This window comes from Kryptolebias marmoratus, linkage group LG20 (genome assembly GCF_001649575.2).
Source record: "Kryptolebias marmoratus isolate JLee-2015 linkage group LG20, ASM164957v2, whole genome shotgun sequence".
Classification (NCBI taxonomy): Eukaryota; Metazoa; Chordata; class Actinopteri; order Cyprinodontiformes; family Rivulidae; genus Kryptolebias; species Kryptolebias marmoratus.
The window spans coordinates 487,415-509,736 of NC_051449.1; the positions used below are offsets into that span (position 1 = coordinate 487,415).

General features: G+C 47.8%; 2 protein-coding genes across 2 annotated transcripts in view; both read left to right on the forward strand.

Annotated features, from left to right (window-relative positions):
- The window catches only part of lrrc6 (leucine rich repeat containing 6), a 14,595-nt gene extending 8,000 nt beyond the window's left edge, over nt 1–6,595 (forward strand). The window contains exon 11 of the mRNA XM_025002231.2: nt 6,470–6,595. Coding sequence (XP_024857999.1) covers nt 6,470–6,500 — 31 coding nt within the window. The 3' untranslated portion in view covers nt 6,501–6,595. The remainder of the gene's footprint in view (nt 1–6,469) is intronic.
- The window catches only part of kcnq3 (potassium voltage-gated channel, KQT-like subfamily, member 3), a 34,258-nt gene continuing 18,476 nt past the window's right edge, over nt 6,541–22,322 (forward strand). The window contains exon 1 of the mRNA XM_025002229.2: nt 6,541–6,890. Coding sequence (XP_024857997.1) covers nt 6,571–6,890 — 320 coding nt within the window. The 5' untranslated portion in view covers nt 6,541–6,570. The remainder of the gene's footprint in view (nt 6,891–22,322) is intronic.

The following is a 22,322-nucleotide window of genomic DNA, read 5'->3' on the forward strand; positions in this document are numbered from 1 at the left end:
CCCCCCCTCCTCCTCCTCCTCCTCCTCCTGGTGTCCTGACAGCCTCGCAGCTCTTTTATCATCCTGCCGTCTATATTTGGACGGTTCTGTTGGCTCCATGCAGGACGTTCAGATGTTTATGCTTCCAGATGCTGCGTACAGAAACAGATTTATTTCTCTAACAAAGACTCAGATCTTGTTGTGGACGGGGCGTCTTTACTGCCCTCCTACAGTTTCTACCTTTGTGGAGCTGCTGTAATTAATGTTAAACCCATAAAAACGGGACTTTAGCCTTAAGGAAGCTCAGGATCTTCGGTCTGACGAAACAGTTTTATTTTTCCAGATTTGCAGCTCTGACCCAGATTTGAGCAGCGAATCGATCAGCAGATTTCCTCCCTTCTTCATGAATTATGGAGGAAGAGTCTCCTGCTCTGACTTCTGTGAGGCAGAAAGGAGCTGATTTCACTGAAGAATGAAGCAGCTGCTCTCGAGGCCCACGAGGTCCAGTTTGTTGGTAAAGTCGGCCGCCATCAGCAGAAAAACCTCATTAGTGGTATTTAAGCCATTTAACTCCTGTTTATTATCCCGGCGGGACCATTATGTGTGCGGTTTATTGGCTCAGAGTGTTTTCCTCCTCGGCTGCTTTTTGTGACCCACCGCTGTTCAGTTCTTCATCGTTTGAGGTCAGGACCCGGTTCGGTCCGGTGGCCTCATATTTGACTCCAGAGGAGATGGTGGTCGACCCGAACCATCAGCCCTCCACCACCGTGCTGACGGCTGGGAGGAGGAAGCTCATGTTTCCCTTCAGCAGCAGAAAACAGCCTCCGAGCTGCGAAGTAACGGCTGCTGAACCGACCCGAACACCTGAGAAGAATCAGTCCTGAACGGCTCGGTTTAATTACCGCCGTGCTGACGAGCGGCGAGGTCGCTGCACACCGGGCTCAGATGGAGGCCGTGCTGCTTCACAGTCCAGCAGGAAGCCTTTGGTTTCCTGAGCGGACATGTTTTATTCCTCGTCTTTCCGGGAGGAATTCAGATAACTTTCCTCCATCTCTGCTCAGGTGTTTGTTTCTGCTGCTGTGGACGATGCAGAGCCGTGATCAGCAGCCAATCAGAGGAGTAACCTCAGCTGTGTGAACACTGAGTCAGCAGCTGTTGTCCTGTTTGAAACTTTTTCTTATTTAAACCGTTAATTTCATTTAAACCGAAGCGTTCGCACCGAGCCGACGGGTGACGGGACTTTTAGGTCTATAGAAATACATCCAGATTCTCTTTGAAATCTGCCTCAGAGCATTACTTTTCCTCCTGTGCTACTTTTAGCTGTTAGCTAGCATTTTGCTGCTTTGACCTTTCAGCTCCAGTTTTGCTCCGTTTCTTTATTTCGTTCTCCTTTTTTATCTTTAATTTCTCAGTTTGAGCTGTAACAGCTTATTTCAGCTCTCTAGTTTAAATTACTTCATCAAACTGTTTGAAAGTGTGATGTTTTCAACAATGATTTTTTTAAAACTGGTTTTATGTTGTATTTATGAGCTGGCGGTGAAAACTCAGGACAAACTGAACCCAGAGAACCGGACCACGACAGGAGTCCAGAATCCAGCTCCAACATCTGGAGCAGATGTGAAGGAACTGATGAGTTCAGCTCTGGACATTTTAATTTCTTTTACAGTCTTTGTTTCAGTTTGTTGTCAGCTTCTCTGGATCGTATGAAGCAGCAGCAGGAGCTCTGGTAGATTTCCCTCCTCTGGTCCTGGTTCTGGTCCTGGTTCTGGTTCTGGTTCTGTGCCCGTCCCGTTAAAGCCCAGGTCGAACCCGCTCCCCTCCCGTCTCTGGATGATCTGTTAGACTTCGCAGCGACTGAAGGTCCTCTCTGCTCTGTAAATGGAAGCCATCCATCTCTCGGAGGTTCGGCGGAGTGACCTTTTCTCTCTCTGACCCTCGCAGACGAGTCTGCCTCCCCCGATCCTTCAGAAGGTGAAGCTGTTCTGGAAATCGATATTCGGTGCTGCGGCTCCTCCGCAGGGACCCCCGTGTTTGAAAGAAGAGAAATAATCTGCGTTACTTCAGGCTCCTCACAGAGGTCGTATGCTGATCACTGCCCCCCCATCAGCTTGATATTTATGCTGAGTCATTGGATCTGACCTCTCCTCGCTCCGGGAGCCGGACTCATTATTCAGCCGAGCAGCTGGATTCATGACGGCTGTCCGTCAGCGAGGACCCGTCAGGATTCCCTGCTGCTCCTCCTGGAGGTCAACTTCAGCTTCTCCAGACGCTCCGCTCTGGTTCTGGATCCGTCAGTGAAACAGACAGGAAGTGGGCTGTGACAGTAGGCCTGGTGATCGGACCTCTACCCACGGGCCCGGTCGGGTTCACCTTCCTGAGGGCCCACCACCTGCACCTGACCACAGCTGGCTCCTGGAACATTAAATGTCCTCTTTGGAGGGGAAGGAACCTGCTGGAGAAGAGAGTCCAGTCGACTGGAGGAAGAATGCTGGTTTCGTCCCGGCCGTGGAACACTGGACCAGCTCTTTACCCTCACTAGGGTCCTCAGGGGGGCCTGGGAGTTTGCCCGACCAGTCTACGTGTGTTTTGTGGACCTGGAGAAGACGTTTGACCGGGTCCCTCAGGGTTCTCCGTGAGTACGAGCCTGAACCAGCTCTCTGGACCCACAGCCGTCTTCAGGGTTCTCATCAGAAGTCCTGTTTTCACTTTGAATCTTCTTCTTCTTCTGGTATCTGTTTCCATCTGAGGTACAGTCTGTCATATCCTGCAGCTGGAATCTCCAGATGTTTTTGTCCTTTTCTGGTTGGAGAAAGATCTGATCAACAGTCTGGCTTCTTATGAAATATTCTGCAGTAAATGGATCCATGAGTTAGTAAAGTAAAGGTTTTAGTTGTCGTCACATCTTGTGTTGATTTTTCTCGGGAACATTCTGCTCTCTGCCTCAAACTCGATGATCTTTCTGTTGATTCGAGGAAAAGCTTCTAGGAAACGTGAAGACCTTCAGGAGTTCAGCTCCGGCTGAAACCTTCCTCCCCCCGCTGAAATCAAAAAGCCGTCTGAGTCATCTCCACATGGGCTGCCTTTGTGTGTTTTAACCTTGTTGTAAAAGTTGGATGAAGAGGATGAATAAAACATGCAGAAGAGTCGGCCACATCATGCAGATATAACGCAGCCCTGTAACGTCTTCAATTATTCACCAGCTGCTTCTTCCACAAAGACCCCGCGCCTGCAGAGGGAAGATTGCCGAGTGTCTGAGTAAACAGGAAATACTCTGAAAACCTGAAGTTCAGGAGGCAAAGATCCTCAGACGGGAGGAAAAGTCATCAGTATTCACCACAAAAACACCAACTGTCACATCATCTTCGGCTTAAAGGTGAACTGTTTCAAACAAATCATCAGACCACAGGCTTTAACAATCACCTGGTTAGACATCATAACCAACCAGCTGCTCAGGATTGGCTCTTATGTCTCAGCTGGTTGGTTCAGTTTGTGTGGTGATTTGGTTTTTCTATGGGTTTTGTTTATGTTTTATTTTTATTTGGTTTGGGTTTTTGTTTTGTTTCTATTCTGTTGTATTTGCTTTTTGTTTTGTCTCATGTTCATGTTTCATTTCACCCTTCCCCAGTCACTCACTTGCCTGTTAGCCACGCCCATCTACACCTGTCCCGACTCTGTAATCACTCCACCTGTTCCCACTCACCTCGTTATCCTCAGTACTCAAATACCCGGTCATTTCTCCCACTAGTCGCTGGTTCATTGTCTGTGTTAGTCGTCTGTTGGTTGTTGCTTTTGCCGTCTGGTCTCAATTCCTTCGCTCCATGTTTATGCTCCGTTTGTTCTTTTTGTTTTGCTGCCACGTCAGCTGTTTGTTTTCATTTTTTCTTTAGTTTAATAAATTAGTTTTTTGTTCCCTTTAATTATGAGTCTGCGTTCTGGGTTCGCCTCTGTCTCCACGGTTCCTGTCCTCCATGGTTGTTTCAAAGTATTGGGGATAAATCAGTGTTTAGGTTTGGACATAAATCCCTCGGTTGTGTTTGAGCATCACAAACACAGACAGGTTTGAAAAGAACCGGAGAAATCCTTCTTTCTGACCGGACTGACGGGCTAACGGCTGGTTGGGACCGAAGAATGTTTCTGTAAAGTGAAAGTTTAGTTAGAAATGAATCGGCTCATTGCCACGAACACGAGTATTGATCGGAGCCTCACCAATCACTTTACCTGGAATTGATCTCCAAACAGCCCCGAAGTGTTTGATCAATCCTGTCCTGACTAAATACTTCCACGTTTGTCAGAAAACAAACAGGAATCTTTGCGCTCGTTAAACGCTCGTTCCTTGTTTTTATTTTGACAGAAAAGGGTCACGAGAAGCTTCAAGGACAGTTTTTAACACCGACGTTGCTGCTGTAAGAGATTTACTGCAGCGGCAGCTATAAAAAACCCCGAACCATCAGCAGGAGGATTGATTTTTATGAGCCGCTGGTCGGGCTCAGATCGGTCCCGTCCGGAGAAGCAGCAGCAGACAGTTATTGCTTTTTCAATTACAGACTCGCTCGGCCGTTCCTCATCCAGATAATTAGTCAAATCCACCGACTGCCAGCGTTTAAGTAGAAATACTAAAGAAGACAAACAATCGATGTATTTCAGGATAACAGGTCTGTTCGTCGGGACGTGGGGACGGAGGAGACTTCTCCGCTGCTGCAGAGGGGAAACATGCTAAATGTTCACAAAACCAAACAAAATAATGATAAAAAGCCAAACAGATTATTTTATAACTGTTGGAGCGAACGAGTGAAGACAAACCAGGTGTGCTGATCAGATAATTAAAACCAGGCGCCGCTTCGTTTAACCTCAGTTTATTTTTTATTGAAATAAACCCCAACGAAGGGAAACAAAGTGGAGTTTATCGTGGATGTTTTCCAGCAGTTTGGAGATTTTCTGGAAGTTTAGAGTTCTGAGTTTAATCCGGTCCTGAAGGAGGAAAATCTGGAGATTTTAACCCTGAAAGATAAAATGGATAAAGCGGCTTTAATGTCACGAAAGAGACGTTTAACGCGACTTTCAGTTGTTTCCATTTTGTTTTTTGAGTCTTTGTTTGCTAAGCTAATGCTAAAGCTAGCAGCTAGCTTGTTTTTGTCATTTTTCTGTAATTTGTCCCAGAATTAGCTCAGGGATTGACTCCCATTATCATATAAAAACACTTAATATTCTTAAATGTTTTACCAGAAATGAGTGTGGAAGTCCCGACTCTTCTCCCCTCTGAGGGTCTCTCAGCTAATCAACCAACCAGACGTAATTACAGCCACCAGAACGCTGATTAAAGCCTCTTACAATGATTGTGATTAAGTTTCACCTTGTTTTATTTAAAGGGAAATTAATAATAGCTGCAATGATCCGGTTCTGGGTTCAGCTGGTTCTGAGAGGTTTCTGGGTTTTTGTGTTTAATGATGTCATCTGTAGAACATATTTTTCCTTTTATTTAAATGTTTATAAATTAAACTAAAGAAATGGGAACAAATTACAACAAAGATCTAGTTTAAAACGAGTTGTCGGCTGATGCTTGTCCATCCCTTGAGTTATGCAGCCATTCAGTTACAGGAAGTAAACGTTCCTCTGAAGGTCTTTTAAAGGAATGCTTGTTGCCCTCAGTCTGTGCTGGGATGACTCTCAGCTACTACCACACCAAGTTCTGTGAATCTGACCCACTCTGATGGCTGTGGCGGCCATCTTGAATCAGGTTGACTCCAACAGTTCAACCAGTGATCTCTTTGAGTTTCATTAAACTCCATCAGTGGATCCTGAGATATTTTACTGACAGAGGAGCGCGGGTGAAAACATGCTGTCTGCCGGCGGGTGATAACCTAACGGCGGGAAACCCCTCCCCTCCGTTCATCATCTGTTTCCCAAAGGAAGATGTTTTACGTCCCGCTGCGCGTGCACGTCTACGTGACGATGCATATCAAGTTCTCACGAGCGCGCGTGTCCCTCCCCGCCTGGATCCATCAAGGTGTGCGCAGTCTTTCCGCGTGCACGGCCCGCCGTGTGCGCGCACGTGGCGTCCCCGCGCTGGTGCTGATGAGAGCAGCTTCTCCTCCTCTCCTCCTCTCCTCCTCGCGCCGCTTCCTCTGCAGGTGGATGGAGGCTGGAAGCCCCGGGGACTCGCACCATGATGCTCGGGATCCGATGCAGGTAGGGGGGCTCGGTTCGGCTCGGTTCGGTCGGAGCATCGGATCAGGTGCTTTTTGTCTCCCGACGCGTAAAATAAACACGAAGCTGCAGCCGGTTCGGCTCTGGTTCGGGTTCGGTTCGGCTGTGGACCACACAGAGAGCTCCGCGGGCTCTGAGGTGGTCTCGCCTGGATTCGGGTCCAGAACCTGACGCGGATCTCAGTGAGCCCGTCAGACCTGGCAGGGCGGGTTTTTACGCACCGCAGCTGTTTTCCTGTGAGTCCAGATGTGTGACCCCCCCTGTCCCCCCTGTCCTCCCCCCGCAGGTCGCGCAGCGCCGCGGACCGCAGCCTTTAAGGACCCTCTGCTGAACACTGGGTGTCTCGGACCATGGCATGCGGCCCCCCCCGGCCTCTCAGCGCTGACCATGGGGCTCCGGTCCAGGACCGTCGCTAGCGGCTCGGAGGAGCAGAAGAAGCCGCCCTGCGCCGCGCCTCCTCCCGGGGATCTGTTGGACCAAGGCGGCGGCGGCGGCGGCGGCGGCGGGGCGGAGAAGGATGGCGCGCTGCTGCTGGTGGGTCCGGGCCGGGCCACGCAGGGCATCGGCATCGGACTGCTGGCCAAGACCCCCATGAGCTACACCCGGCCCGCGAAGAGGAACAACATCCGCAGGAGGAAGATCCAGAACCTGCTGTACGACGCGCTGGAGAGGCCGCGAGGATGGGCGCTGCTCTACCACGCCTTCGTGTGAGTACCTGCGGCTCGGTGCTGATTGGTTCCGAGCTGGTTCTGTTCTGAGTGAGGTTCTGAGCTGGTTCTGATGTTCGGCTCTGACCCGGTGCCTCTGAGCAGCTGGTTATGAAACAGCAGCTGCTGCTCTCTCCTGTCCAACTTTGGAAGCTCTTGAAACCCACTGAAGTTACATCATCTGGAGCTGGAGCCGATCTGAGGTCAGCTCCATCATGGCGGCTGCGGCTCTTCATCCGATGAGGGGGCTGGAGATGGAGCTGCTGCTGGTTTTCTGTTAGCTCTGTAGAAAGTCAGGTTTCTGTGGAGAGGTGGTGAACAGCGAGCGTCTTACCTGTTGCAGATGGCTCAGGTCCGCTCCTTTTAAATTCAGCCAAGGTGGTTTAAAGATCCGAACTGATCTGGGCTCAGATCCAGCTTTAATGTCACAATGATTGCATAATTCTGTGGTTATTCCCAAGCAGCAGCAGCAGCTAGCTGTAGCACTTCCTGTTAATCTAGCTGCAGGAATATCATGTTTCAGCTGAAATGTTCATAAATCAGCTTCAATGAGGCTGAAGCTGTTTTAAGCTCCACTTTGGTCTCAGTCCTCTGACCAGCCGGGAGCTCGTCGGCTCTGCTGGTGGACCAGCTGCTGTCGCTCCTTCCTGAAACTAATAAAACGCTGAAGATGAAACTGTTCCCTGATCTGTTAAGAGATAAAACCCCACATCGGCCTCTGTGAACGACCGCGGAACCACAGAACCACAGAACCGCAGCGGTTCACAGACAGAAGAGCAGCCGCTCCGCAGAAAACAAACTAAGACCTAAAACCAAGAATCTGCTTCTAAATGGATGGAATAGCCCTTTAAGCTACAGATATGATAAGAATATTTGAGTTGAAGGGAAAAATCAGAAAGTTTCTGACCCGTCCGTCAGATTCTGTCCTTTGCTGGGGAACGTCTCGAGTCCTTCAGGCTGAACTTTGTCTCCGTCCCTCGGAGCTCGTCTGACGGCTTCATGTTGCTTCACAGAACGAGTTGTACTCCTCAGCTGGACAAGAAATAACAATCCTCTGTTTGTTCGAACAGTTCAGACGGTTTTAGTTTAAATCTAAGCTGCTCAGAGTCCAAATTCTGAGGCGTTTTATTTTTTAAATCTAAAATATTTCCAGTAAAAGTTTAATTTCCTTTTAAGCTCTAACAGTTTAATGCTGCAGCAGATATTAACTTAAGAAAAAGGCTGAAACTCTTCAGTCTCTGTTAGTAAAATATCTGATTTAAAGCGAGCGCCGGCCCGGCGTACGACACGGTTTGTTCCAACATGAGGACAAGATTAAAGTGTACTCTCAGCTACTACCACCTCCTGTCTGTGAAACTGACCGGCCTGCTGCCCTTCACTGAAGCGGCAGCCATCTTGAACCGTGTTGACTCCAGAAGTCGGCGGGTTTTAGGTCCGGTCCCGCCGGTCCTGGAATATTTTCCCAGTTTTAGGCTGACATCTTCCAGGATCTGTTGGAGACTCTCAGCTACTACCACAGCAGGTTGTCATTTCTGGGGAGGCTAAAGTCAGTTAGCTGTGGCGGCCATCTTGACCTGAGTTGTAGATGAAATGATTTGAATGAACCCTCTGGTTGATGAGATATTTTGCTAACAGAGTCGATGAAGTTGAACAGACCTGAGTGTTTAGTTCCTGGACGTTTCTTCACCTCGAGTTGAGGATGACTCCGCAGGTGGCGGTCCTGTCTAACTCCTGGATTCGGTCCTCTGTCACGCTGCGAGGGAATCTCAGGTCAGAGTCTGAAATCATCAGATCCTGGTTTCCATGACGACGCAGTGAATCCAGATCTGGAGGCAGAGTGAAATCGGCAGCGATGGGGAGCAGGAGACCTGCCACGTCAGCGCTTCCCGCCGCCGCCGGCAGCACCGCGGCCCAGAATGCAACGCTGCGTTAATCAGGCAGCTGAAGGTTGACCGTAAATCTGAAAGCCTTCGGCTCAGCGTCAAACTGGAGCTTCGGCCCACTTCAGCCGAGCGCTGTCCTCCAGATGTGACGGTTTGAGACAGATGTGCAGCTCAGCTCGGAGGCAGGTTTCCAGACTTCACTCAGAAACAAACCCGGATGAACTGGGTCGGGTTTAAAGGTGCGGGGTGGTAGTAGCTGAGAGTCGTCCTCCATTAAAGGCAGCTTTTCTCTGACATGAAGTTCAGATTAAATCTGTAAATTTTCCTGTGAGTTGAGGTGAAAACTTGGGCAGAAATACAGCCGTTAAACATTTTCCTGACAGAGTTTTGATCCGGTTCTGATTGTTGGCTTGGTCCATTTAAAGCTTAACGAACCCTGAACCCGATGTGACAGATTTCCTCCTAAATGAGTCCAACTTGTTCAGGAAATATCCAGGAAACAGAGAACTTAACGAACGTTTCCAGACGTTCTGGACGTCCAACAGCACCGATCATCTGGTGACGGATCAATTCTGCAACAAATAAAACGATAAACTATTAAATGTTTTAAATGGTTCAGAGTTCAGTTTATCATGAAGCAACAACTCAAAGTATTCCTGGTGTCGGAGCGTCGATTGTTTTATCTTCATCTGACAGGAAGGAGCAAACGGACCTGACCCGGTTCATCAGAACCCATCAGGATCTTCTGAAACATTTGTTCAATCAATATTGATTATGATGCAAAGCCTAAGAGGTTCTGTTATCCGTGTCTAAAATATTTATAACTAACTTTGTGTTTATCAGCTGCTCTGAACAGAAACTTCTGGTTTTTCTTTAATTCTTTTAAAAAGAAACTTTGAATCTTTGCGGTTTCTGCGGGTCGATACAGAACGGGTCCAGGAGGCGATGAAGCCGTAGATGTTCAGCGTCTGTTTGGTGGAAAATAATCTGATCTGTGATCAGCTGGAGGTGTTCATGGGCCGCTGAGAAAATGGGATTTTTCCATCGTTCTGTTCAGCTCCCTGATGGACTCTGTGGTCGTTTAGTTTAATGACTTTCAGCGCCCGGACTTTATTAGCTCCAAATTAGTCACATCAAGGTGAAAAATACAGAGAAATGATCAGTAATCTGCTTTAAACTCATTAAACGGGTCACACCGAGGGGCTGCTGGAGCTGTGGTTTATAGATTTGTTGTTTTTAATATTATTGCTGATCATTCAGCGGCGGGCGACATGCATTCCTTCAAGTAGGGATTAGAGTTTTATCTGGTGTTTAAATGTTAGTAGTTTAGAGAAGCAGGAGATAGAAGCTTCAATGACTTCAGCCTCTGAGAAGCTTTAGGTTTTTCTCTCAGCTTTAAACCAGGAAGTATCTGATGATGATGATGATGATGATGATGATGGGAAACATCGATCCGTCCTCGTTCCTCGTTGTGGTTTTCCATGTAGCTGCAGGTGTGATACTGAACCTTCCAACTTATTTTATTCCCAGTTTAAAATAAATCCCGTTTATAGCTCAGCTGTCGCTCATCTTGGATCAATAAAGTTGTTTTTTCTGGGTTTCCAACATTCCTCTGCTGCGGTCCTGTCAAACCTGTGACCCGCTGAGGGCAGCAGCTGTCAAAAAGCACTTATCCTGCAGAAAAATGGCTTCCATGATGGAGCGGGAGGTCACGGGGGACGGACCGAGCCCCCGGGCGTTCTTCACCAGGAGAGGCCCGCCTGGCTGGTATTAGTTCACACCAGGATCCAGGATGGAGCCTTAAAGCTGCTGCAGGACTGAGGTCTTCATTCTGCTGAAGCAGCAGCTCCAGAACCGCCCCGGCTCTTTCCGGTCCACGCTGCGACGGTACCGCCGGGACTCGCTCTGTTGTCTTCCGCCGGGGTGTGATTACACCAAACACCGGCGCTGATTCGATTGTCCTGCTCTTATCAGAGAGTGTGTGTGTGTGAGGTTCTGCCGGGCTTGATTATTTCTTCCTCGGTGAACCCAGACGGCTGTAATGTTCGTGGCGCCCGGAGGATCCGGTTTCCTCGAGCTGCAGCTGAACGGTGCCGTCTGTTCGGGTTTCTGTCGGGTTGCTTGTTTTAAAAACGCCTCGAACAATAAAATAATATTCCTCCACTAACATCTGAGTCAGACGGGCTGAAACTCTGTAGATTTATTCATCTGCTGTGGACGTCGGTGACATGTTTCCACTCTGAGCCTCTGACACCTGCTGAGTTTGTCCCAGTGTGGACGTCCCGCAGCTCCGGTCCTCCACCTTTCTCCGTCCTGCAGGGGGTTTGCTGCAGCGGCTCGTCAGCAGGTGGAGGATGATCATTTCTCAGCTGCGTTGCCTCCAGAGAGGAGCAACTTTGTTTACGACTGCAGCGGTGCATGCTGTGTTTTATCGCCGGGCTCCTCTCAGGGTTCACCCGACACGTGACCCGGGAGGGAAGATGTTCTGCAGATCTGAGTAATGATTGCAGTAAACACCCAGCTGGCACCAAATCCTCAGAAGATCAGGGAGCCTGAGCTCCTCCTGGGTTTATCACATCTGTGACATGTGGCGTCGTTCTGTTGGGTCTTTTATGGATGATTTCATGACCCTCAGGTTGATTTATTTCCACCCAGAAGAGACGAGAAGCTGCTGACTCGGCGGGACCCTCCTGGTGGTCCTGGTCCTCCTCAGCAGGACCAGGTGAAACCGGAGCCTTGTTGTTGTTGTTGTTGTTGTTGTGAATCTGTGGACCTCACAGAGCTGCAGCTCCCGGTTTCTGCCTCGTGTTGAACGGTTCACCGGACACCCGGGCTGCAGAAAGCCGTGGCGCTCGCACCCTGAGGAGGATGATCTTACTGCGAGCTGAAAACGGATCTGGTCTTTGTAAAGGGAAACCCCCTCCACTCCCCAATCCCACAATCCTTTTCTCCACTGCAGCGCCCTGCATGTGTGTGCGTGGTTCTGGTTCTGCAGGGTGAGGCGGGAAAGTTAACGCGCCGCAGGAGGACTGGGGGGGTCGGCCTGAAATCATTACCGGCTGTAATTTCAGCACCTTAATCTGCAGCGTCAGTGATTGGAACACGCCGCATTACTCAACTTCCTGTAACACGAACAATCAGCATCATAATAATGGGTCTGTGCAACAATTTACTCTCCGGACCCAGCAGAACCTGGTTCCAGCTCCCGACCCAACAGAACCTGGTCCGGCTCCCGACCCAACAGAACCTGGTCCAGCTCCAGACCCAACAGAACCTGGTTCCAGCTCCCAACCCAACAGAACCTGGTTCCAGCTCCGGACCCAGCAGAACCTGGTTCCAGCTCCCGACCCAGCAGAACCTGGTCCAGCTCCTGACCCAACAGAACCTCCTCCAGCAGCAGAACTCTCAGTGGGTTCCTGGTTGTGGAGGAGTTGTGGCCCACTCTCAGCTCATTGGTTTCTGCTCAGCTCTCTGAGGTTCTGGTTCTGGTTCTGGACCGTTCTGTTTGTCGGACAGATGGCCTCACATCTGACTCCAGAATCAGCCCAAACCATCAGCCCTCCACCACCATGCTGACAGCTGCAGTGCATTCTGGGTAAACATCTGTCCTCTGGTTCTGGTTCTGCTCCAGAAGTCTGAGCTGCCATGTTGTTTTTAGAGGGAAGAGGCTTTGACCTTTGACCTTTAACCTGCTGACTGAGGCCTGTAGAGTCTGAGATGGAGCTCACTGCACGGTCTGACCTTCAGGGTGAAGATCAGCAGCTGTCTAATCTTTCTCTCTGTAGAATGATGGACTCCAGATGACCTTTGACCCCTCCCAGATAAATGAGCAGCATTATTTGTTTCTCTGAGGTCATTGCTGATGTCTTTCCGCCCTGGCGTTGTGCTAAAACGGTGTTCAGGTGTATAAAACATACAGAGGGATAAAATCTGAGTTCTGACAGTTAAACAGAAATGTGACATTTAGTTTGATTTAAACAATTGTCCCGACAGAGAAGAGTTTAGGTTTTAATAAAAACAGGAAGAAGGGGGGAGAAGAAGAAACCATTTAGATGCATTTTAATTTTTCTCCCAAGTGCCTCGTTTCCCAATAAATCTGATCTGTTAGTTTTGTTTCTAAAGTCAGAGTTTGAAGTTCAGATGTTTTCAGTCTGATTTTATGTTTCAGATCTGTAAGAATTCCAGTTTTCTGTTCGAATATGACCTTTATCTGTATTTAACATCAGGAGCCGTCTGATGTTTCAGTTGCTCTGATGTAACTTCAGTTTGGCCTCTCGGCCGCAGACTGAGCCGGTGGAAGTGTCGGCAGTAAAAAGTCTGACTTATTGCCTCATTAAAGTCAGGATTAGATCATGGCGCCGTGCGGCTCTGCAGACCCGGGCCTCGCCGTCCGCTGCCGTACGGCGGGTCGATCCGAGCTGCTAACGGGGAGCTGGGTTCGTGTTAACAATGAATTTGCAGTTAATTAGTGCGAGCAGCTGTTCTCCCTGCAGTGTGTGTTGCTGCACATTACAGCGGTAATTTCCTGGTGATGTCGGCGCGTCTGCAGGGTTTAATTATCCGCCAACAATGGCTCCTCCTTTTAGACAAATGGTTGTAAAAACTTCTTCTATTTTAGGATGAGGTTCGCCTGAACGGAGTGGGATGAAGTCAGGAACAGTAAATATTGACGCTCGAGCCATCCAACTGGCAGCAGCACTTCGGCTGTTTTTTGATCCGGTCTGAAGTTTTTAACTTTTCACCCTCTAGAAACTGATCCCAGGTTTCAGTAAAAGTACTTTACAGAAGCTGCAATCTACTTTTACCAGAGTAGCTAAAAGCTGAGAAACCTGCAGGTAAAAGCTGAGAAACCTGCAGCTAAAAGCTAAGAAACCTGCAGCTGAAAGCTAAGAAACTTGCAGCTGAAAGCTGAGAAACCTGCAGCTGAAAGCTAAGAAACCTGCAGCTGAAAGCTGAGAAACCTGCAGCTGAAAGCTAAGAAACCTGCAGCTGAAAGCTGAGAAACCTGCAGCTGAAAGCAGTCAGGACCTGAAGCAGATCTTAAAGAGGAGAGAAGTTTAGATGCTGAAGTTTTAAACTAAAACCTCGACCTGTTTGTGGATGACTCTCAGCTACTACCACACATAGTAATGATGGTCTTAAATGATTATTTCTGGTCTTCATTGATCTGGTTTCTCTTCTGCTCGTTTTATATGTTGCCTTCTTCTCCATGAACCCTGCTGATCTTATTAACCGTCTTAAAGGAAGTCTGGACGCAGAAAAACAGATTTAATGTTGTTTCTGTCCGTCTGTGTGCAGAAAACACCCGTCAGTTTGATCGGATCTGACAGGTTGGAGGTCCGTTCAGACGTGAACGTTTCCAGGTTTTATAAAAACAAGTTTCTGTGAATGTTTTTATATTTTTGCACCTGAAGCATCCGGTTGCAGAGCTGCTCCTCCTGCAGCTGACGGAGTACTTAGCTCCGCCGTGAACTCCACGCTCATCTTTTATTCATGCTTCGTTTTGCACCAGGGACCATTAGACCTGCCCCCCCACCCCACTCCGCCCCCTCCGGCCCCCTCGTCTTCCTCATCTTCGTTGTCTTCGTCAGGGCCATAATGGAGCATCACTTCAGCTGCTTGTTTCCTGAACGGCTCCTGGTTTGTTCTTTAGCCCTTTTTTCTTCTTCTTCTTCTTCCTGAGACTCCTCCTTTTTCTCCTCCTGTTCCTCCTCCTTTTTCTCCTTCTGCTCCTCCTCCTCCTCCTCCTGCTCCTCCTCCTCCTCCTGCTTCTCCTCCTGCTCCTCCTCCTCCTGCTCCTCCTCCTCCTGCTCCTCCTCCTGCCTCAGAGCCTTAAAAAGATAAACGATGATTAGATTTGGGAAACATTTGGGCTCTGGAACGTGTTTGTTGTTACTCTGCAGAACAAACAATATAAAATAAATCAGAATAAGACAGAGACGTCCAACACTGGAGGACATTTGTCTTTTATAAGAGACGGCACGTGTTTTAAAGTCACAAATATGTCCTCCTCTTTAGATTCAATACAAACATTTATAAAGTACAAATAAAACGTATTTACAGGGATATTTGGTGAACAAGTGTAAGAAATAAAACGGGTCACATCCACATCATCTCCTCTGTTTGTATCAGAGTGATGAGAAAACTAAGTTTAAACTCTTTCAGGTACTGTTCCCCAGGGTTCTGTATCCGGTCCCTTTTAATGACAGTTTGTTACTCCTGAGGTAAATATGGTTGCCCGTGAGTTGATGTGGCGCCACAAACCTGTCCTGCCGTCAGATCACATGACCGCCACAAGGAAAAGGTCCAATAATTTATTGAAACTCCTGCCGTAAAAACCTGCAAACTTTTACTTTGCTGCTCTGGAGCTACAGGCGTGTCAATGCTAAGAGAGATGGTCAAAGGTCAAAGGTCAAAGCCCCTTCTCTGCACTGCAGCAAACAGCTCCTCCCAGCTGTCAGCACGGCGGTGGAGGGCTGATGGTTTGGGCTGATTCTGGAGTCAGATGTGAGGCCATCTGTCCGACAAACAGGACAATGATCCCAAACACAGCAGAACGGTCCAGAACCAGAACCAGAACCTCAGGGGGCTGAGCAGTGTGAAATGTGTTAACATGTTTGCTCCGTGACGCCTCACTGAGCTGACCTTTGACCCCAGCCTCGGGACCGCCTCTGAAGCCTCTGCTGACATTTTCCAGCCGGCCTCGGCAGGCCTGACACCCTTCAGGTTGTTTGTTGGCCTTCGTCCGTCCGACTCCTCCTGCGGTCCGACTCCTCCTGCGGTCCGACCGCCGTGCTCGGCTCGGATCAGGATTCCTCAAACAGAAAACTGAATTTATGCAGAAATTCATTTTCCCTTCTGTTGGGTCGACCAGTTTCCTGCTGACAGGATCTAAAAACGAGCGGATCTCTGAGACATCAGGTTGTTTTTATATCTCTGAAGAGTCTTCCTCAGATGAAGACCTACTTCCTGTTTTTCTGGGTTTGGGTCGGCGTTCCCGCCACCAGCTGTTGCTTCGTTTCTGTTCCTCTGCTCTGTTCTCGTCTCGCATCAAGCCTTTTATCATTTTTATATAAATATTTCTGCCTCTCGCCCCACTTCTCTCCTGCAGAGTCAGATTCTTTAATCTGCTGCTCCGCGGTATTTTTTAGTTTGAGTTACTGATGAAGAAACTGGATCCTTTCCTTTGAACATGTTTGTTTTTAAACGATCAGAAAAGTTCAGGTTTCAGATCGTTTGTTTCCGTCTTTATTCTCCGTTAAACAGTTTTTGTTCCCTGAGATGAAGAACAAACAGTTTATTTGTTGTTTCTGGGCTGAATGCGGTGCAGTAACTCTGCCGGGCCTGTAAGAGGCGCCGTGACTCCAAATGTACCAAAAACGGGAAACGAGGCGCGGAGCCTAAAGCGTCCACGCCGCTCTGACATGTAAACACAGGAAGACGCTCTCAGGTCAAAGGTCAGGTTGGGGGTGGGGTTATGACATAATCATCTGCGTGGCGTTTTGGCGTCATCTTGGATCTCCTGAAACGCTCTTCCGTGTGAAACGATCAGTGTTTGTTCGCTGCAGCTGTCAATCATTTATCAGTAAACAAATTAATAATCAGTTCAAGAAAAGAACTCCAGATCTGAACGGCTGTAACTCAGTCAACCTTACAGATATCAAGCTGAAGTTTGGGGTGGTAGTAGCTGAGAGTCAGCCACGGCTCACACTCTGAGCTCTGACGATGACATCACAGCGTTTGTTTTTGTAAAGTTATTTTCAGGATTTGGTCGAAGCAGCTATAAGTTGTTTTCTCATCATCTCAGTTTAACTCTAAAAAGCTGGCGGGTGATATGCATTCCTCAAAGGAAGGCTGGGCCTTTTAATTTTTTTTTATTCTCCGTCATAGCGTAGCTTAGCGTAGCGTATCGTAGCGTTAGCATGTTGCCCGCCGGTACGATCTTCTTCATGAAACTCCTGAAATTATTGAACTGAAGACTTTATGCCTCGAAGAGGTTTTTGTTGAAGTTTATCTGAATCCTTCCTGCTCCTGATTCTAACCCCGTTGGGCCCTCTGACCTTCAGTTTGAACCGTCTCAGGGTTTTGGACCCGTGGCGGCAGGTTCTGGTGGTCAGTGGACCCGGTCACCTCACTGGTGAGACGCTCGAATGAAACACGAAGCCGTTTCCCCCGAGACGACTCGAGTGCGACTCCATCCGTCTATATTTAGCTGTGTGTGTGTGTGTGTGTGTGTTTCAGCATCACCATGACACAGCCGTGTTCAACAAAGAGTCCCAGTTGCTAAGCAACCGCATCTAAAAACGCCGTCCAACCCAAATAGTCTGTTTGCAGCGGCAGCAGCTCGGAGAGGATCTGTGGTTCCTGTTAATATCGGTCTTTATGAAAACGACGCGCTCGGCGTTTATTTACAGCATGACTCAGCAGGTTTGTCTCCAGAGGGACGTCAGGGTCCTCGGAGACGATAAGACGTCCTGCTCGTACAGAAAAAAAACACCCTGAAAGATCAGAGGTCTGATAAATGTTCTGGAAATGAAATGAAAATGAAAAGGTACTTTAAGTAGTACTGGTGGAAATGAAAAGGTACTTTACTTTACCTGCAGGAGCTCCACTTTGAGCCGTTTCTGGTCTAAAAAGGAAGCTTTTAATAACTTTAATCCTCCTAATTCTTCAGTTTTTGAAGCTTTTTTTTCTCCTGTTTGACTTTTTAAAGTAACTTTTTGCTGATGAGGTAAAAACTCTTTGACCTTCTGAGCTTCAGATCCGGCTTCGGCCCTGAAAACCTTCCAGGTCCTGTTCTCCCTGCGGCCGAAGTCCGGCTCGGTAATTAGTCTGCAGAAAACGACCTCGGTTTAATTAGAGCAGCTCGGAGTGTCCGTCTGCAGCTCCAGGCTGGAGGAACGAGATCTTTGAGTTAAAAACGACTCTGACGGCAGCAGAGGTCAGATTTAATCACCTGGGTTTTATTCTCCAGCCATAAAGACTTTGTGGTTCGGCTTTGAAGGTCGAACACGGAGTTAAAGAAGATGAGATTCAGATTCTGGAGGAAAAAAGTCCTGATGACTGCGAGCCAACAGAAAGTCCTCCGGGTCCGAACCGGGAGCTCTGAAGGACTCCGACTCTTCAGCTGCTCCAGGAAGTTGGCAGGAAACTGCTCCTCGTGCTGAGATGATTCTGGCTGCTGGAGCCGCTCGTTAGGGTCCATTTGCTGCGTGTGCAGAGATCCGAGCCTCGAACTGAGAATACATTCTCTGAGAAGACATTTACTGAAGCAGAACATTAAAAACAGGACAAGAAGCAGCTAAAGGTAGCTGAACAGCGGCTACAAGCTAACGGTAGCTTCAGACAAAGACGGAGCTGGAGGATTTCAGAGAACAGAGTTTTAAAGGAGCTGAAGAGCTCCGAGTGTTCCTGTGGGGAAATATTTAAAGCTGAAGATGAATCGTAGAACCAGCAGCTGCAGGAGGAGAACCAAAGAACGAGGCGGAGAATAAAAATCAGGAACAGGAGCTGAACTTTGGATCCTGAACGTCTGAAATTCAGGATAAAACCAGCAGCTGCTGCAGATCAGACTGTCTTCAGGTGTCCCTGCTGGTGTCCCACCGGTGTCCCCTCAGGTGTCCCTTCAGGTGTCCCACAGGTGTCCCCTCAGGTGTCCCTGCAGGTGTCCTCTCAGGTGCCCACCTGTCTGAACGGAGGTACCCCTTATTTCCTGTAAATCCTCAGCAGAACCTGGTGGAAACAGGTCGACCCACTTTGGGCTTAAAATAAAAAGGATTTCCTTCTCTGGATAGTTTCCAACAGGACGGATTTTTATTTCTGTAGATCTTTATTGAGGATTTAAAGGTGGTTTTTCTTTTTTATTTTTACCTGAATTAGTTTGTTTCGTGTCTGAATGTCTGATAAAACCTCCTAACTGAGCTCCTCCTCCTCCTCCTCCTCCTCCTCCTCCTCCTCTGGACCCCAGTTTCTGCACCGTCAGTCGGACCGATGCGTCTCTGCAGAACTCGGATTGGATCAGCAGGGGCCACGGAGGAACTTCCTGTTCCTCTGAGGCGCAGAGCTGCCAGAAAACAACTTATTATAGGAGGAGGAGGAATTCAAGATGGCCGCCCCAGCTGAGCGATCATGTGGTAGCAGCTGACTGTCATCTGTTTAAAGCGGCGGGCGACATGCATTCCTTCTGCGAGGCCTTTAACTCCTGATGTTTTATTTGTCTGCTTCAGTTTAAAGTTTATTTTTTAACCGTTTTGGCTTAAAAACAAACAATAATTTAATATCAGTTATAATATTATTACTTTGTTATGAACAGAACCTCAAACTGGGTCAAAGTAGAACTTTGGTTCTGTTCGTTTGAACTTTGGAGTCTGGATTTTTGTAACGATGTCGAAAGTTTCAGAAATATAACGAGTTTAAAACGAGTCTGACACGATAAATCAATTAATCGCAGATAAATTAAAATGAGGTCGATAAGTTTCATTTATCGGAGTTATCCTTCCTTCCTGTCTCTGTTTCTCCTGAAGACCCGGATGTTCCTCACTGGCCCCTCCCTTTCTGTTAGCGTCAGGGGGCGTGGCCTATCGCTTCCGGCAGCCAGCAGAGGCGCCTCGGCCTGTAGCTCGTTAGCATTAGCCCATTAGCTCCCGCTAGGAGTTAGCAAGCTAAAGAAACGCTGTTTGATATTTAGAGGAAAAACTAAATGTTGGTTTGAAGCTGGAAGTAACAGCAGCGGTGTGGGAGAACTGCGGATTAAACCAAATGACCCGAACCGAACCTCTGAGAGCCGGTATGTCGCATTTCTGCTGCTGTTAGTTTGACTTTGTTTATAAAACTGTCAGTTCTGTCCGTCTTCTCTATATAAATATAAAGTTTACAGACTTAATAATCCGTACTGTTTTGGTTGAATGTAGGTTTTATTTCCTTTTTCTTTATTTTTTATTCAAGTGCATTCTTTGTTAATGGAGACTGAGAGTCCATTTTATTTTTGTTTTTGGTTGCTTTACTTATTTTGTGTTCCAGTTCCAGTATTTTTTTAAAGTAAAGTTTGTTAATCTTTGAGAGGATGTACTTGCACTGTTATGTTATTATCATTACATTAGTTTAAAACGGGCTCCGAACAATATTATCGTTTATCGCAATAATTTCTGAGACAATTAATCTTCCAGCGAAGTTTGTTATCGTGACAGGCCTAAACGAGTCGTTAGCTGTTAGCAGTGGACCCGCCGAAACCCGAGTCGCTCCTCCGAACAGAACCTCCTGGAGCCGATCCATCCAGGTGACAGGAAGTCAATTTAACAAGTTCTGCTCCGGCTCGGCTGCCAGAACCTCCTGCTGCTCGTTAAAACAGAAACTGAACTTCAGTTTGTTCTGTGGAAAAATTCAGCTGAAGTTTACTGAAGCAGCCGAACGTCAGCTGGAAGCAGCCGAAGGCTAGCAAGAAGCTAAAAGTGGAGCAGATTTCAAACTTTTCTGTGGTAAATAAAGTTTAAAGACCCAGAAGTCGCAGCGTCCACCTCCTGAATGAGCCGAAGGAAAAAATCAAATGTCTTTAGATTTTTGTTGAATTTAGTTGAAGAAAAAATTAAAATCAGCTAAACCAGGAGCTGAAAGCTAAACAGGAAGTCTGTGTGAACGCTGAAAGAAAACGGTTCGTGTCGTCGTCCTGCAGAATCGAACTCCAAACGAGCGAATGATGCGTTTCCTGTTGGCCTGCAGAGGCTTCGGTCCGACCCGGGAACAGAACCGGGTCAGTTTGAAGGATGAATCCAGAAATCCAGAAATGTTTCAGATTTAAACGTTTCTAAAGACGAAAGGAGAAACGAGCTAAAAACTGAATGAAACTTTATTTATAAAAACGTTTCCCTTCGGTCCATTATCAGATCTAATGGCTAGTGGTTCTGGAGATATTTTGCTAACAGACAAACAGACCATTTGTTGGTTTCTGCTGCAATCTTCTCATCTGAGAGCCTCCAGATGTTCTGCGGGAGCCGTGTTTGTAGAACTGCCTGAACTCCTTCCTCCTGTTTTTCTGTGGAGGTAAAGGTTTCTGACCCGTTTCTTTGCCTCAGCCCCTCGGCGCGGCGTCTCCGTCCTCCGAGGACAGCAGGACATGTCCATTAAGACGAGCTGCTCAGTGAGACGTGTCTGATCCGAGGCAGCAGCTCGGGGACGCTGCCGGACTCAGAGCGCAGAACGTTTCTTTAAAAAGATGAATCGGAGAAGCTGCTGGGTTCGGTCAGAACAGGATCCCTGGTTCCTTCCAGGTTCCTCTCAGGTTCCTCTCAGGTTCCTGCAGATCTGATTCCAGCCGTTCGTTTCTCTAAAATCTGCTTTCTGCTACTTTTAGCTTGTAGCTGTTGTTTAGCTGCTTTAGCTATCCTTATTTTTAGCTTCTAGCTGCTATTTTGCTGTTACCCTTTTGCTAAATTTGAACCACCCTTGTGCTGTTTTAGCTGTTACTCCGTGTTCTGCTACTTTCAGCAAACATTTAGCTTTGAAGATGCAACTTCTTTAGTCTTTTTTTTTTCTTACATCTACATTGTTGAATCTAATTCCAGCTGAGGCTCCACCTTCGTGATGTTTTCTCGCAGACAGAACTCGCCTGCAGGGTTCAGGTTTGGTCTGTTTGGGTTTTTAGAAACCTGAAGATGAATCGGAGGAAGTGAGGAGTTCAGATGTCTTCAGGGTCGTCTTCATTAATCTTCATCAGTTTCTCTGTTAGCTGCTGCTGCTTTCACATCATTAATTATCGTTCTCTCTCCCTCTCCCTGCGGTCGGATTAATTTCTGCTGCTGAAAGCGTCTCAGCTTCCCTTCATGAAGAGTTTCTGAACAAACAGAAACACGAGGGGTTTAATGTTTTACACGAATAAAAAGATAAAATCAGTTTTATTTAGTTTCATCTGATAAATCCCCTGGACCCAGCAGAACCTCCTCCAGCAGCAGAACTCTCAGTGGGTTCCTGGTTGTGGAGGAGTTGTGGCCCACTCTTCTTTCCAGCGTTGCTTCAGCTCAGCTCTCTGAGGTTCTGGACCGTTCTGCTGTGTTTTGGGATCATTGTCCTGTTTGTCAGACAGATGGCCTCACATCTGACTCCAGAATCAGCCCAAACCATCAACCCTCCACCACCGTGCTGACAGCTGCAGTGCATTCTGGGTAAACATCTGTCCTCTGGTCTGGTTCTGCTCCAGAAGTCTTCTGGTTCCTTCAAATCGAGCTGCCATGTTGTTTTTAGAGAGAAGAGGCTTTAACCTTTGACCTTTGACCTGCTAACTGAGGCCTGTAGAGTCTCTGAGCACTGCATGGTCTGACCTTCAGGGTGAATCTGTCTTAAATGTTTCCTCTTGTGAATAATCTTTCTCCCTGTAGAATGATTGTCTCTAAATGACCTTTGACCCTTCCTAGGTCGACGGGCAGAAGCAGCTGCTTCTCTGAGGTCATTGCTGATGTCTTTCCGCCCTGGCGTTGTGCTAACCCTCACTTGTAGCTCCGGAGCTGCAGAACCCTCAGATCTCTGGTCTTCTTGACGTTCTGTTGATCACAGAAATCTT